Source organism: Carassius auratus, unplaced genomic scaffold, assembly GCF_003368295.1.
Source record: "Carassius auratus strain Wakin unplaced genomic scaffold, ASM336829v1 scaf_tig00001679, whole genome shotgun sequence".
NCBI classification, from domain to species: Eukaryota; Metazoa; Chordata; class Actinopteri; order Cypriniformes; family Cyprinidae; genus Carassius; species Carassius auratus.
This window is the reverse complement of record NW_020523380.1, coordinates 447,419-463,931: the sequence shown is the minus strand read 5'-3', so window position 1 is coordinate 463,931 and position 16,513 is coordinate 447,419. Positions and strand designations below refer to the sequence as shown.

The following is a 16,513-nucleotide window of genomic DNA, read 5'->3' as shown; positions in this document are numbered from 1 at the left end:
CACAGACCCGAAAATATGATCATCTTCACGTGACGGACCCCCAAACTTTTCCATGGATGTATAAAAGTTTATATATGTATGTATGTATGTATATATATATATATATATATATGTGTGTGTGTGTGTGTGTGTGCGTGTGTGTGTGCGCGTGTGTGTGTGTTTCATTTGGGCTGCTTACTTAATTTTGGATTGAATGAGTATGGGTGACGAGATAAATGCTCGTTTGTTACATTTTGATCAAACTGCTGCTAAATAAAAAAATTTAAACTCTGTTCCCAGTCAAGAGGAGCTTGTGAGATCAGGTCACATGTAGTGTCACTTATACACCAGAGGTGGCAGTATTTCCTCTCCTTTCAAAGAAAATAAAAGCCGACCCCCACGGAACACGAACATCCGGTTACCGCCATTTTAGAGAGTTATCTGCTCTCGGCGTGTTTCTTTGGTCGTTCCGAATGATTCGGTATTTTTCCTGAAAATCTTGCAAGCATCTGTTTTATTTTTCGCGTAACATACTGCAGTAGGGTTAGTGATTCAAGATGAGTTACGGCAGACCTCCGCCCGACGTCGAGGGCATGACATCTTTAAAAGTCGACAATCTGACGTACCGCACGTCCCCTGAAACACTGCGGCGGGTTTTCGAGAAGTACGGCCGAGTCGGGGACGTCTATATCCCGAGAGACCGGTACACAAAAGAGAGCCGCGGGTTCGCCTTTGTCCGTTTTCATGATAAGCGGGACGCGGAGGATGCGATGGACGCCATGGACGGCGCGCTGCTGGACGGCCGCGAGCTGCGCGTGCAGATGGCGCGATACGGGCGCCCGCCAGATTCACATTACAGCCGCCGTGGAGGCCCACCGAGGAGGTACGGGGGACATGGACGGAGAAGCCGAAGGTAAGGCCCGCATATGCAATTTCTTTTAATAGTCATTTTTTAACTATTTTAAGTTAATGTTCTCGTTCAAAGGTCACATTTGAGGCCCTCAGGCCTCAAGAGCGCTAAACCACACGTGCTCAAATTCTTGTTTTGCTTACCGTAGACGCGATGTTTTATCGCCCTAAATAGCTTAATTCAGTAAGTCTGGTATAAGTAGTTTCCCGTTTTATCGTTCCGTCGTATCTGGCTTTGTAACTGTTACCAAACAATCGCTCAACGTTGTGAACGAAGCAAAGTAACGTTATCGTTACCGTTAATATTAGCAATTTGTGATCGAATTGGTAATGGAGTCTTTTTCTTTTGAATCAATTTGTAATGTTTGGAAACCAAACCCATTCCTAGCGTATTTATTACAACATTCTCTTTAAGATATGTTTTTAAAATAAAAAAAATACTTTGAGGCTATGTAATACCGTAACAATTAAATGATTTGTTTTACCTAATTATTCGAAAGAACTGATTCTCGGAAGTGAATCAAACTTCCAGTCATTGTGCTACGAGTTTTTGTTTGAATACGATAACGTGGTAATTATACTCGAATTACTGGTTATGAAGACAATAAAACATGACTGCATGCAAACAGACGCGTTTTTGTTTGCTCCCATTTAAACGTGTATAAGCTACTCAGCTTTTAATTATAAAGACTTTTTGGTGTTTTGTAATGCTGTAACACAGTGTTTGTTTCTCTATGTAAACAATATTCATGATAATTTGTTCACGTTAATCTATTTATAGCCGTAGTCCTCGTCGCAGGAGGCACAGCCGGTCTAGATCCAGAAGCCGTTCCCGTAGCAGATCCCGCTACAGCCGATCCAGATCCAGGTCCTACTCACGTTCCCGATCTAAGTCCCGTTCCCGCTCCAAAACCCGCACACCACGCAGAAGCAAGTCCAAATCTCCTTCCAGGTCCCGTTCAAGGTCTAAGTCCAAGTCTCACTCCAGGAGCCATACTCCCAGATCAAACAAAGGATCCAAATCACGATCCAGATCGAGAAGCAGACCCAAATCTCCAGAGGATGCTGGAGCCACTGCTGAATCCTGAGCTGAAACATAGGTGAGCCTAATGCTTTGTATGAAGACATCCTGATTTTCTTGCAGCTGGGGGAATTTGTATCGTCACCCAATAATTTTAATGACAAGTGCACTTAAATTTTTTTAAATATAGTTAATGCTGTTAGTCATGAACTTGATTTAATTAAACTGATTAAAGCAGACCAGCTAATGACCACCATTATAACTCAAGCCCAAAGTAGTTTAAAATAAATACTTGCGTGGCTCACTGATCACTGAAAATGGCTGCTTAAAATCTATTTAATGGTTCCTCCCCCTTTACTTTCCTCTTTCACTAAGTTCCATACATCTGCAGATGTAGTAGATCGGCAGATGCATTCTCAAAGGAGGTTTCATGTATTACCCAAGTTTTGGGTTTTACAGCATTTGTCTGGTTTCTCAGTTTCTGCATGACTTTAAGGGTTTATTTTTAACTTAAATCCTAAACCTCAGAACGGATGTTTGATTTGGAGCGGTCCTGGGTATAATACCGTAAGTATGTTGTTTTGAAACGTGTACCAGCCAAAATCCATTGATTTTCATCTAAATGTGGAATTTTTTCCTCCAAGCTGCTGATTCCTGTTTGCAAAAGGAGTTTGGGGCAGTTTGAGAGCAGTTAGTGTGTGATCCGACCATTGGCTGCCTGCTGCTGATTGGCGGTTGCTATGGAGCAGGTCGGTCTCATTGAGTGTTGAGGTGGTGTTGAGGTACGTCTTCAGGACAATGGACTGAGACCTTTTCATCATCCTTGTCACAAACTCATGTCTATCGTGGCATAGGCAAAAGCAGGATGGATATGGGGTGTGTTCTCAGAGCTAGTTTAAGCTGTCAGGCTGCTGGGTATCTGATTTTAAACCGGTCTGTAATTTAGTACTTGTTCTAACTGCCAATAAATTATACCTCAGCTTGCTGACACTTAAAATAGCTATGAGACATTAATTTCACCCTCAGGTTTGTTGGCTCTCTACCCATGAGGTTTCTCGCAGAACAAACATCAGGTACATGAGGTTCCTTGCAGAACAAAAATGAGGTCTATAGATTAATTTTAAATATGGCAAGATACTCGATGTGTGGAAAAGAGTGCCTGTTTGTTCTGTATAACTGAGGACCAGTTATCGAGCATTGCGTAATATGCAATGCCTCGTTTTCTGACGATTACTGTAGAACACCCTCTGCTTTGCTGTTTGAAATTAACTAACTTATTCTTTTCTTCTAGATGATGTCAGCTGGTTGAATCTTCGAGGATCGCACCGAACAGATGTCCATCTGAGGATACTCAAATTATCCATATATCTGACCGAAAGGTTATTGTGATTTGGTCTAAATCTTTTAAATGACTAGTTTTTCTTTGTTGCCCACAATTGTTTTTGTCATACATTTGAATTTCTTGTGATATTAAATGATCTTTATGCCTAAATTGGGCTAATAGGTGAAATCACTTCTCTTTATTTTTGGTAGTTTGTTTTTGTTTTTGAAACTCCCAGACTAAAGTAAGTTCATTTTTAATCAGATTTTTGTTCTTAATAAATGCTTATTATTGGACCATTTTGGATGTGAATATTTCTTTGACCTTAAAGGACTGGGTAGAGACCGAAATTTGGCCGCTAAAAAAACCTTTATGTAAAACAGTGACATCATAAAGCTTGCTAACCGAGCAGGTGTTATGGTTTAAATGGAAAATTTAACAATAACTTGATTTCTAATATTCTCTCTTGTGTATTTTCTATGCACTAGGCGCAGTTGCGTAGCAGTTGAGTTTTGCTGGTTAGCTGTTAAGGTGGCGTGTTGCGGTGCAGAGTGCTTGGCTGTTTCCAGTATTCTCCTGATTGCTCCTGTGTAACGCCTTGATTTTCTTTCAATTTTGGCTGCAGCATTTATTCTTTTTGCAGAAAGATCCTGTCCAAGTCCTTTTGTGAAAACCTATAAGGCAGATATCTGCGCTTATTTCACATCTCCGGGAGACTTCTATCATTTGTGACATGCTCACTTGACCATAATTTCCATGTGAAGAAGAATAATAAAGGTCTTCTTTCTCTGAGCATGGCTGATTTGATGTATACCAAATTTTTTGTTTTTCAGTGTCTCTTATGTTTGGTGTTAAGAAGCAAATTAAACCTTCAATAACTGGAAATAAATTGTGTGTTGATACAAAATATTGGTATTGTGCGACATTCATTGATTCATACTCGATGGGTTTTAATGAGACTTTAAAAATCTGAAGTTTTATTCCAAAGTATGTTTGTCATCAAGACATTTTTACTTGGATATGCGTAAAACACATTGATTTATTAACAACTTGTTGACTTTGAAAATGTTACAAAAGGCAAAATAAGTTAATTTCATCCTTTGTTTTTCCTAAATACATTTTGATCATACTGTTAAGAATGTATCCATGCATTTTGTTTTAACCAAAGGTATGGATCTGCTGGTTAAAAAAGGCTTATCCAGTCATTAAGTCTGAATAAACTGCCCCAGTAAGCATACCAAAAATCCAATCCATAACTTTTTTTTTTTTATTATTTGGCAGTCCCTTTGATTTTGATCTTTAAATATGAACATGAATCACAAATGTGACACTAAAGGGCTCATCACCCAAAAAACTATTTTTAATTGGTCTGCTGCCTGCTGATATACACATGCATACATAGAATTTTGGTTTTTATGTTTTTTTTTTCCAGCTATTAGGATGTGATATTAACTATCATTGAACTCCAACCTTTTGAGTAGCCATCCTAAACTGCTCGAATCTTTTCATTGATCCAGTCAACAAACTTGGTGACACGGGCGTAGATACCGGGCCTGTTCTTCTTGCCACAGCTGTCACCCCAACTCACCACACCATAGATGTAATGAGTCTCGTCCTTCTGGCAAACCAGGGGTCCACCAGAGTCACCCTATAAAAAGAAAACCATTTATTAAAAAAAAAATTGCATACTGCGCCATCAGTTTGCACAACCATTTTAAATGAGATTTAGTGTTTGATGTATATTAATACAATTTTCACTGAAAGACAAAAAACTAATTTGAGATTGGAGCACACCTGACAGGAGTCAATCTTTCCCTGCATATATCCAGCACACATCATGGAATCATCCATTCTGTTCCCGTAGACATTACGAGACATACAACGCTTCTGAGAGATTAAGAGAACTTTGGCATCCAGCAGCTGAGGAGAGACGGCATGATCTGGAAGAAAGAGTTATAGATAGATGACAGATATTCTCAGAGGCAGGTGTGGCTATGGTGAATGTCTCCAGTGAAATTTGAATATGGAAACCACACCTTTCTCAGTGGCTCCATAGCCTGATATGGTGCACATAGTTTTATCAGGGAATGAATCCGTGGGAAGACATGCTGCCCTAACAGACCTGGTCTCATTGGCGCACCTTCCATTTATTGCCTTTAGTTTCAGCAGGGCTGGTAGAGATGAGAAACAAAAGCACTGTGAGTTGGATACACGTTATCACATAAGTGAGTTACATAAATTGTCACATAACTGGTTTAAAAAAAGATGCTAATACTATTTTAGGCTGTTCACAATGCCCTTTGCCCCGGGATGTCTTTTTTTTAACCTCCAGTAAAACTAGGCTACTGTATGCTTCATTTGCATTATTTTTTAATCATTCAATGTCACAAAAATTGGAATCAGCATAAAATTAAAATTCACCCATTTTAATGATCTTAAGGCTGTTTACACAAAGAATGATAGATATAACTATCAATATAGCTTAATTTATTTTATAATTCACACACCGCAACAAGGATAACAGAAAAACAATTCTAATAACTAGTTTTTTTTTTTTTTTGGATGAACGATAAAAAACATTGACACCCAGAATCCATACACAGCTCATGGCATAATTGCAGCACACACTTACAATAAACTGAAAATTATTGTGTGTTGGTGTGGACACTAGTTAAAACCTGTATGTTATTATTATTTTTACTTTTTAATCATAATCTTATAACTTGCTATCATGTTAATCCAATCAAGGAGACACAACCAATAATAATATTAAAATGGGAATTACAAATGTACAGTCTATAAACTAAACAATTGAATACATAAGATTATTTCCAAACAGAAGTTGGTTATTTTTATTTTACCCTATAACAGCTATGATGGACTGAATGATAGACATGGCAAGTTAGAATGATAGAATGGTAAACAGACAGAACAGACTAAAATAAAACGAGATAGATAGATAATGTTCACTTAGCGAGTTAATTACTGACCTATATCATTATACAGGGCTTCAGGAGTCTCTGTATAGTTCTCATGAACAATGATTTTCTCCACCTCAAGAAACTGTTTTGCAGGATCATCTTTCTCCAGGTTCACACCACCCATCTCCACCCTTACCTCCTCGTTCTCATCACTGCCATGATCATGCAAACCATGCAAACATAGTTTATCAAACTGATATTTGTTCCATATACCTCTCAAAGGCAAAACTACTGTAAAAACCGAGTACAAAATCATCAAGATTCAATATAATTTAATTTATAACTTAAAGAAAACATAAAATTAAAGTAAGAGTTATCTGATTGAACATTACAAAGACCTAATGCAACACCAGCACCCCCCTAACTTACATGCAGTGGGCCGCAGTTAGGACCCAGCAGGAGTCAATAAGGGTTCCTCCACAGTTGTGGCTGAAGGATATGTTAGAGCCCTTGGGACGGACCTGAAATGAGACCTGCCAGGGATGGGCTGCAGGCAGAGACTTCCTCCCACCAAATATTCTTGGGGCTATCATACTAGCCTGGATCTTTCCACAGTCAGAAAACTGCAGTTTTTCAGGGGCCCTGGAGGGTTTCACTGGTTCTGTCAGAGTTTGGTAAATAAGTATATGATGTCATTAACACCGACTGCTAGAGCGGACTGAAAAACATGCGTTTCTGTTTTTGCATTATATAGAAGAGAGAAAAAATAGAAGGAAATTCTGTGCCTGGTTCAGAGCATGGCTTGGCATTACAGTAGTCCCACCGGAGATTCCCCTTATCATTCACAAAGCACCATGGCTCCCGCTCTCCATCTGGATTTCTTAATTGACAAAAATTGTTAAGGCAACATGTTATACCACAATTAATTGTGAGATTTACTAAAACCAACTTCTAACCTGCAGTAATTGTGGGCTCCAATGGTTTCATTCCCTTCAAACTCCTTGAAGGGAATCCGATAGTAGTTCCATGGTAAACATTCAATTTCTTCCACTGTCTGACTGACAAAACCTATATATGATTCCCCATTTCCCTCATAACAATCATTTGGACCTGAATACAAAATTACATTATGTGTTTATAACATTATTCCATCTAGTTTATAAGGTTATTTAAAGCTACACTATATAATTTTTTGCCCTCTAGTGGTTGATTCATACACCTAAATAAGTTATATCGCCATGTTTGTGCGATTGTCACTTAAAACATCAAAACTTTCCCAATAACTACAGACTAATATGTGAAAAATATGTCTTATGAGCAGGTACGTCGTGACTTGTTGAAATAATTTGTTTTTAAAATAACGTTTCCCATTTCCCGTAAAATCCGTCCCAGACAACTCTAAAATACAAAACAAATTATTATAGGCTAACCATAGTGATTTAGACAAAAACATAGTTTTTGATGAACTGGCACATTACTTAAATATAATTAAGGAAAAAGTTAGTGTAGCTTTAAAATACCATTTGGTTTGGTATAAAATAAATGAAAAAAAAAAAAAGTTTATTACCAACTTGGCAGAACCTCCCACTGTAATTTTCAGGACATGTGCATGTGAAACTGGCTCTGGTACGACCTTTAACACACTTTCCTCCATTCAGGCATGGACTCGGGTAACAAGCAGAGGCTAATATTGCAAACATAAGTATTAAAGCAATTAAAAAGACACTACAGTCTGACATAGACCTGTTTTAATGAACTCATTGATAATCACTAAACTCTCATCATTACTACGGAAAAAAAACAGTTTGAAACACTGAAAAGTAATTCGCTTTATCTCAGATATGGAAGACATGAAAGCTCACCTTTCTTGCACGTAGGGGGTGTATAGGGAGGGCGGCATTTGCATTCATAAAACGGGGCTTCATAAGTTCTGACACAATCACCATGACCGCACTTCACTTTCTTACACACGTTCCTCTCTAGAAGATTCCAACATGAAAACTCAAGAACGATACAAACTCTTACTGATTAATAATTATTGTTAGGTATAGCTTATTAAGATCTCACCATCCTGGCACTTTTTGCCAATGTAAGGCTCTTTACAGATGCATCTGAAGCCGCCACTCTCTAGGACCTCGCATACTCCGTTGTTCTGGCATGGATTTGGATCACACACTTCTACAGACGTATTGAACATGATCAGCGTACATGTTTGTGAGCGCCCAAACTAACCCCTTTAATAACTTTGCACTGTCTACTTAAGTACTTAAGTTCTTGCCTGGTTCATCAAAGAAGGAAAAAATCCAATCAATGCTTTCATTAATTTCAGCTGAGGATATTTCCCCCGTGGTGTCAGTAACAGTATAGTCATTTATTTCTGTCAAGGGGGCGAGAGAGTAATAATAATGACATGCATAAACGAATAACCTTGCAAACGCATAAACAGACACCAACCAAAATGTTAAGACTTCTCACCATCAAATAAAGTTAAAATCTCATCCAAAAGACCCTAAAAAATTTGACACAATTTCATTCAAATCGCAGTATAATATCACTCAATTAAGCATATATGTTTAAGCGATTTATAGTTTCACATGGTTACATACCGGTGCTGCTTGGACTGGCAAAGTGAGGCCAGAAAGACTCATCAGAAGCAGAATCACAGTTAACATGATTTCAGGAGTAAAAGATGCATAATCAAACACCATAAGTCACTTGTCTATATTGTGGGCAGTAAATATGTTGACATGTATGAGGATGACCCTGGACCCTTTTCTCTGCTTACTATCTAGCAATCATTACCTAACAGCATTGATTTTCTGTGTTCTGGCCAGTGAGCCTCACTAGATATGCACTAAAACAATATTGTGGCTTAATTTAATTTTAATGTGAACTGATGCCGGTGTGTGAGTGTGTGTTTATATATATATATATATATATATATATATATATATATATATATATATATATATATATAATTCTAAAAAGCAAATCACAATAACGTGTTGTGCAGTATTTGTACATTGATCCACAGTGTTACTGACAAATCAAAGATATTAGGTCAGTTACCCGGCAGTGTTTACTCTTGAGAAGGTCTTTGCTACTGTTTTAGAAAACAACTGACAATAGTGAAAAAAAATTATTTCATCTTTCATTTTTAATTTATTCCAGTTTTGTTTAATAGAAATGATTGTTAATACAACAGTAAAAATACATTTTGTATTTATTTAAGGGTGTAACTGAATTCTGTTCATTTAAACATAATTTTTAGAAAAACAATAATCTGAACATTGTGTTAAAATCAGTACTGCCAAATATTTCCAAACTGGTACTACCATAATCTGTAACTGTAAGATATTGAATGTGAAAGTGACATGACGTGTAGGTGTCCCACACCTGGAATTTCTGAATTTACCCCATTCAAGTGCACACAAACAGCAGTGAGCGGTGAAAACACACACACACACACACACACACACACACACACACACACACACGCTTGGGGATACAGTGGTTTGCACTAATGTCTCACCTCAGTCATTGCATTGAAGTTGGAAAAGAGTGCTATACAATCACTCCCCCCACCTAAAACCTAAAATCTAACCCTCGCGGTACCGAGACATTTCGGTTACAAGTCAGACTCTCTAACTATTAGGCCATGACTGATATAATTTTAAGGCCAAGACAATACATAACAAGCAACTGTTTTTCATCGGATTTCTTTTTTATTTTAAAGAGGAGAAATGGATCCGTTCACACTGGAGTGCAGAAGTTCATTATCAGTATATACAGCATGAGAGATAAATATTCAGAGTTCTGTTGGTGCAATGAGCTCACAGGTGCCTTGAACTCTCTCACAATGGCTCAACACATCAATATTAACTTGTAAATGCATTCAAGTGCAAGTGGCAAACTTAATGCTGTCAAAAAGTAAAAAGGTAAAAAACACTGTACCTTACAAAAAGTGTCTTTTGCATTTCATTCATATTTTCAGCAATATCATATGGTCACCAGTGGTAATATTGTCATCATCTGAGAGCCCCAATGGGGAATAAATCCAAACACTTCATATGAATTATTTTGTTCACATTCACTGAAACCCAGTAAAATCTTTTTTTCTCCCTAGAGGTGCACTGTGATTGTCAGATGAAGGAAGGCAACATCTCAAAACACTCCACAAACAAACACTCATTCTTGCACTCTTATTTACGGGCATCACTGTCATCGCCAGTCCTGGAATATCAATCCCATCAGTCTACATCCAGTGTGAATCGCACATGCCCAATACAATTCCTCCACTCCACTCCTACACATCAAAAGAGATCTACACTCTCTACGGAGCAATTAAGTGCAAACACTGTAAATGGAGTATCCAAGAACAACAGAACATGTCAGATCACTGAATCCAACACCAATCTGCCTCTCGGTCCAAACTATTTATTTTTTCTCTCCCATTATTTTAAATTCCACATACACCATCCTCTATGAGCACTAGGAGTCAGGAGTTACATTCATTGACTGTAGTCAATATGGAGGGGATTTTTTTTTTCTTCCATCAGTAGCAATGACAAGTTCACCACATCAGTGCATCTCCTCTATAGTTAAGGCACAATAACGTCCTTTTGTAGTGTTCTCCCTGTAATGAGTTGGTTTGTAGAGGTCTGGGGTAGTTGGGGATTGTTCTTGTACAAATGTCCATCTCATGTGTACTCAGATTTGCGAATGTAGTTGGATGGGACGTAACCCTTCCGTCCTCCTGCCTCCCCCAGCCACCACTCCTGGTTGCCATTCATGTCCTGGAACTCAAGGATTCGGACCTGCTGATTGGCTGAAATGCTGAGCTCGTTTGCACACCGTGCACTGAAGGAGTAAAGAGCGTAGTATATCTGAAAGAGAATATAAAGAAGGAAAATTAATAATAATCATTGACAAGAAGTAAAACCGGTTTAGTATTTTTATAATTATTACTATTACTATTAATTCACATACCAAATTGTTGATTAACATGGTGGTATATCAATATCAGGAAGGTTTTTAAATCAAAACATAAAATCAAAACTGAACCTAATTATATGAAGAACCACAAATGTCAAATAATGTGGTTTTATTATTTTGTTACACACTTATTATATTTGTTAAATTACATGTATTTTTATAGTTTAATTATATAAAATCATTATTTTAAATGATTTCATTTCCTAATTACTATAAGGTTCAAATTATTAATTTGTACACAATGTTTTAAAAGTTTAAATGGTGTAACAACTAACTAATAATAACTAATAAGGAGAAGATTTTCAACATAAGACAAAGCTGAACCTATTAATATGAAGACGTTATCGAAGATTTTAAATGATGGTTTAATACATTCTTTTATATTATATTATACATTTATTACAAATTAAGTTTCTTTTTTGTAATTGCATTTCTCTATTTAAAATGACTTATTATTTTAAATCATTTCAATTATTTAAATGGCATACAATTAATGCATGCAATGTTAATTAACATGTCATATTCTAATTTGTTACATACTGGAATTACGATCTACAATCTAAAGTATGCAATCACTGAATTCTGGACTGATCTAGTTCTGTGTGCAGTATGACATACCTGCTGTCCATCTAGCTCACGTTCAGGCTCTGGATCTATATACTCCTCAGGAGGGTACTCCGGCATTCTCTGCTGTACCGAATAATCTCCATTTTGTCTCAGCTGTGAGTCATGGTACCTCGAAGATGGTTCATACCTGGAGTTCTTACTGGAGGGACAAGAATCTGTCTCAGAGAAGTCTGAAGTGTCTCTGTGATTGGTAGGAGTGTTTTTATCAGAGTCTAACGCATCTCTGTGATTGGTGGAATTTTTGTAGGAGGGCTCTGAGTGTTCCCTGTTTTTTCGAGAGGCTGTCTCGGACAGTTCTTTGTGATTGGGAGAGTTTCTGAAGGTGGGGTCGAGGGAATCCCTCTTACTGGAGGAAGAGTAGTTAGTTGAAGAAGCCTCTCTGTTTTTTCTCGGAGTGCTCTCTTGATTCGGGAGAGTGTGTGATTGGTGTGGAGGCATCGCCGTTGTGAAGCTGACAGTCGATGTCTCCTGGTTGAAAGTCAGAGTGCTGTTACTATTCTGCCGTGAGAACATGGGAGAGGATCCACTGTAGCCCGACTCATTTGATGATTGGCTCTCAATGGAAACATCCGACTGACTCCTGCGTGGATTGTAGGGCTTTAAGAAGGAGCTATACACAAAGCCCTTCGTAACTGAAGGAGAGAGAGAAAAAAAGTGTGTTCAAGCCGAATGTATTTTAGGAGGTGCAGACACATGTATCACATACAGATAACACGTTACAAACCTCCATTGTCTATTAGCCAGCGGTTCTGGCTGCCCATGGGGTCTTGCTGCTTGATGACACCCACTATGTCTCCCTCCAGTACAGACACGTCCAAGTCCTGTGCTGCGTTGAAATTTCTCTCAGCCTGGTAGAGATTTTCTGGCCCGTATCTTGTCAGAAGCCCAGCACGGTGCTCATCCGTCTGCAGCACGTAGTTTGGCTGCAAAATCAGACAGAAATGAGGAACAGAAAGAGAGGAGAATGAATGACAGACAGAAATTTGTCATTCCTAAACCACGGTTGACTGTGTGCTGTTTAAAGCGACCTACAGTGGCTTACCGTATTTTTCAGACTATAAGTCGCACCTGAGTATAAGGTGCATCAGTCCAAAAATACGTCAAGATGAGGACAAAAACATATAGAAGTCGCACTGGACTATAAATCGCATTTATTTAGAACCAAGAGAAAACATTACCGTCTACAGCTCTATGTTTTCAGGGAGATGCTACAGGAGCAGCATAGAGTAATAGGTAATGTTTTCTCTTGGTTCATGTCTCTTAGTTCATTTCTCTTGGTTCATGTCAAATTCATTTTGATAAATAAGTCGCACCTGACTATGAGTCGCAGGACCAGCCAAACTATGAAAAAAAGTGCTATATATGTCAGAGGTCAGAGGTCAATTATGGGTTAAGTGTCTTGCTCAGGGACACATTGGTGTCTCACAGTGGATTCAAACCCGGGTCTCTCACACCAAAGGCATGTGTCTCATCCAATGCGCCAACACCATCCCAAACTTATTTTATTTCAGTTAGTTGTCAAGGCAATATAGTTCTAATCTTCATTTAAGTTTTTATTTTTATTTTTTTTATCTAATACCTTCATTTTATTTGAGCGTAACAATTTTTAACAGTTTTAGACAACATTGTTAAAAAAAAAAAAAACCTGTCTGTTCTGGATCAGGATGCATTAGGAAAACTCACAGGGCCTTGTTTCTTCAAGTTCTGCTTCTCCAGAGTCTTCCTGTCAAAAGGCTTGCGTACAGTTGTTGTGGGAAGATTATCGGGAAAGAAACTAAAGCTCTGAAGAAAATCCAAGACACGGGTGTGCTCCTCCTGGAACAAGGACACCAGATTTCCCTCTGTACCATCCAAACCAGACAGCTAGGGAGATGTAAACACACAAAAGAATGAAGAAAGCCGAAAATTCACAGGATTATTATAGAGCATGATAAAACTATGTCTCCACCTGCAGCAGTGGTGAAAGCTCTCCAGCGTGAGTGCAATGAAGTCTCTCTGGGCCTGGGTGAAGCCCCTCACGCAGCTGGTGAACAGATCCTCGGCTGCGCGGTGGAACTTGGGCAGCTCATCCAGCAGCTGGGCGTTCAGAGCTTCGTAGTTATTTCTCGCCGTCTGCAGCTCCTCCTGCACACGCTTGTCCTTCAGCCTCTCTGCACGCTCCTTACAGTTGTCATAGTCCAGCAGCTTGTCTCTACGTTTCTGGATTAGTTTGTGGGGACCGGCGAACATATTGAGCAGCTGGGTGAGGGGAGTGATGACTAGGGCTTCTGTCCTCTCCTTCTGCTCAAAGACATTAAGAAACGAGTCGAGACATAGTTCATGCCAATATCATGAATGGGGGAAAAAATACAATAAGTGGAATAACTACTAAGAAAACAAAACAAAATGTATGTATGGTTACATAGTGCCCCAAGTCAAAAAAGCCCTTCTGTTTGGCCTGTTTTGTCATCCACCAAATGTAAATCATTTAGTCTATTCACTAAGAAATGTGTTTAAAAAACACTTAACTAATGTTAATAATGACTGCCGTATTTTCCGGACTATAAGTCGCACCTGAGTATAAGTCGCATCAGTCCAAAAATATGTCATGACGAGGAAAAAAAACATATATAAGTCACATTTATTTAGAGAACCAAGAACCAAGAGAAAACATTACCGTCTACAGCCACAAGAGGGCGCTCTATATCTTCAGTGTAGACTACAGGAGCACTGAGCAGCATAGAGCGCCCTCTCATGGCTGTAGACGGTAATGTTTTCTCTTGGTTCATTTCTCTTAGTTCATTTCTCTTGGTTCATGTCAAATTAATTTTGATAAATAAGTCGCACCTGACTATAAGTCGCAGGACCAGCCAAACTATGAAAAAAAGTGCGACTTATAGTCCGGAAAATACGGTACTTAAATTGACTGATTGCTGCTTAAAGAGCCACACAGATGGGAAATCAAAAATGAGCTGTATTACAGTGTATGATGTAGCTGTCCATCAGTGTAAACAATGTGCAAAGTAATTAAACCAAAAAGTACACGATTTATAAAGTTATTGGCTTCTAAAGTAAGGAGTCGACTCTGAATTGCTGAAACGAGTCGTTATAGATTTCAAATCTTTTGCCCATCTCTATGTACGTCACTAGGAACACTTTGCATAATAATCTCCGCCTACCGTCTTGAGAGAAACGAAACTATGACCTGCCCCACCCCCCCACACAGACGCTCTGGTTGGTGTGACAGCATCATGTCGAGGAGACAGTGTGTTTTTAATTGTAAAGGCAAGTTTGTTTTATTTTCACTGCCAAAGAATGAAAATCAGAAGAACCAATGGCTAAAATTCATTCATGCGGAACAACCAATCAAACCTGACTATGTTAGTTGACCAATCAGTACACAGTATGCTACCGAAAGGTGGGGTTTAAGGAAACTGAATCTTTTGAACAGCTTCGCGCGAACCGTTTGGGGATCTCTGAGAATTGAAGTAATTTTAAAATGATATTTTGACAAAATGACAATGTTTTTTAACCTTGGATGGATTTAAACAATGTTTAACAATACAGGACTTATAAACAGTGATTGGAAGCTTAGAATTTTCATCTTACTGGCTCTTTAATATGTTTTTCACTATGAAAGGTAATGTGAGGTAATTTTGGTACTCACAAACTCCGTGAACTGTTTGTCGCTGATGCATCGATGAGCTCTTTGAAACCGTTCAGGGTCCACATGCTGTTGCCGTTCTGTGTAGATGTCACAGAAACTGATGGCGGCCAGAACCTTTACCGAGGTGGACTCCTATTGGATATAAAAGGGTGCGGCAAAATTACTTCATATACTGAATCGAAAAGCAAATTTGTTCACGAAAAACAAAAAACGGTCAAAATGAAATTGGAAGCATATGGGAAGATCAGTAAACAACGAAGGCAGAGAATAATTTCAATACCCTTATATGCTGCAGATAGAGGGAGATGTCCCTGATGAAGGATTTGATGAGCCGCTCCTGGAGTCTGAATCGTTTCTCAGCATCATCGAAAGCTTCATCTTTGATCTAAGAAGGAATAAAGAGCAGTTTGGTTAACACAACACAATCTCTCATTCCAGGAATGATGGTGCGGTAATAGCTGTGCCAGTGTACCTGAGATGAGATCCCGGTCAGGTGCTTTAAATGGCTGCTCACTCTGTTAGACTTCTTGATGATAGAGTGCATACTCAACTTTGAGATCTTGTCAATGAGTCGGTCTTCATCGCCTTTGCGGTACTTCACCACTATAGACAACAGATGGTGCTGATGAGTTAGGGATCACACTCACAGCCAGATAGCAGACATCCTATCAGTCTCACAGATACATAGAATAATAGATGGAACGATAGACAGAAAGATAGATAGATAGAATGACAAACAGATAGACAGACAGATAAACAGTCACATACCAAGATCCTTTCTCCTTTTGAATTCGTTGATATTGACGTTGATCTCTTTAATGGACCTCAATGCCTCAGCGAGCTGCTTCCTGTCGTGGTGTGACTCAGGAGTGGTGTTCAGCAGTTCCATCAGGAGCAGGGGGTATCGCATCACTCTCTGCACTGGCTTTATCAAGAAGGAACCCAGATTAATGTAGTTTGTCTTTCCCTGTGAAAGAACAAAAGGGCGAGAGAGGGAGATAAAGTGAAAAAAAAAAAAAAGATTTAGACACTCATCAAGGTAACATTCTTCATCCTCCTCTGAGAGTAGACTGGGGTCACTGAACACACACATT

General features: G+C 38.7%; 2 protein-coding genes and 1 pseudogene across 6 annotated transcripts; 1 reads left to right on the top strand and 2 right to left on the bottom strand.

Annotated features, from left to right (window-relative positions):
• The first annotated feature begins 398 nt into the window (after positions 1–398).
• Positions 399–4,115, top strand: LOC113069508 (serine/arginine-rich splicing factor 2-like). 5 transcript variants are annotated; one of them, XR_003279739.1, is made up of 4 exons: positions 399–892; positions 1,670–2,691; positions 3,201–3,288; positions 3,719–4,115. XR_003279739.1 is itself a non-coding variant. In XM_026242634.1 (3 exons), the coding sequence occupies exons 1-2, from the start codon at positions 537–539 to the stop codon at positions 1,974–1,976; spliced, it is 663 nt and encodes a 220-aa protein (XP_026098419.1). In that variant the 5' UTR covers positions 399–536; the 3' UTR covers positions 1,977–1,988; positions 3,201–3,854. The 5 variants fall into 5 exon arrangements, 1 of the variants encoding a protein (XP_026098419.1); XR_003279738.1 differs by having other exon boundaries at positions 1,670–1,988; positions 3,719–3,854; XR_003279737.1 differs by having other exon boundaries at positions 1,670–1,988; positions 2,554–2,691; positions 3,201–3,854.
• A 544-nt stretch (positions 4,116–4,659) lies between these two features.
• Positions 4,660–8,917, bottom strand: LOC113069507 (hyaluronan-binding protein 2-like). The gene is made up of 13 exons (XM_026242633.1): positions 8,758–8,917; positions 8,627–8,660; positions 8,430–8,528; positions 8,219–8,329; positions 8,014–8,130; positions 7,719–7,835; positions 7,108–7,261; positions 6,937–7,031; positions 6,581–6,812; positions 6,221–6,363; positions 5,267–5,401; positions 5,025–5,170; positions 4,660–4,878 (listed from the first exon to the last, which is right to left on the bottom strand). The coding sequence occupies exons 1-13, from the start codon at positions 8,857–8,859 to the stop codon at positions 4,717–4,719; spliced, it is 1,647 nt and encodes a 548-aa protein (XP_026098418.1). The 5' UTR covers positions 8,860–8,917; the 3' UTR covers positions 4,660–4,716.
• Positions 8,918–10,704: 1,787 nt separating this feature from the next.
• The window catches only part of LOC113069506 (dynamin-binding protein-like), a 42,761-nt pseudogene continuing 36,952 nt past the window's right edge, over positions 10,705–16,513 (bottom strand).

Excerpts from the sequence above, each read along its gene's own strand:
- LOC113069507 (XM_026242633.1), bottom strand. The coding sequence starts at position 8,859 with ATGGTGTTTGATTATGCATCTTTTACTCCTGAAATCATGTTAACTGTG. Across the intron at positions 8,661-8,757 it reads TGCCAGTCCAAGCAGCACCG|GGTCTTTTGGATGAGATTTT; the intron begins GTATGTAACCAT and ends CAAATTTTTTAG. Across the intron at positions 7,836-8,013 it reads ACCCCCTACGTGCAAGAAAG|CCTCTGCTTGTTACCCGAGT; the intron begins GTGAGCTTTCAT and ends TTGCAATATTAG.
- LOC113069508 (XM_026242634.1), top strand. The coding sequence starts at position 537 with ATGAGTTACGGCAGACCTCCGCCCGACGTCGAGGGCATGACATCTTTA. Across the intron at positions 893-1,669 it reads CATGGACGGAGAAGCCGAAG|CCGTAGTCCTCGTCGCAGGA; the intron begins GTAAGGCCCGCA and ends ATCTATTTATAG.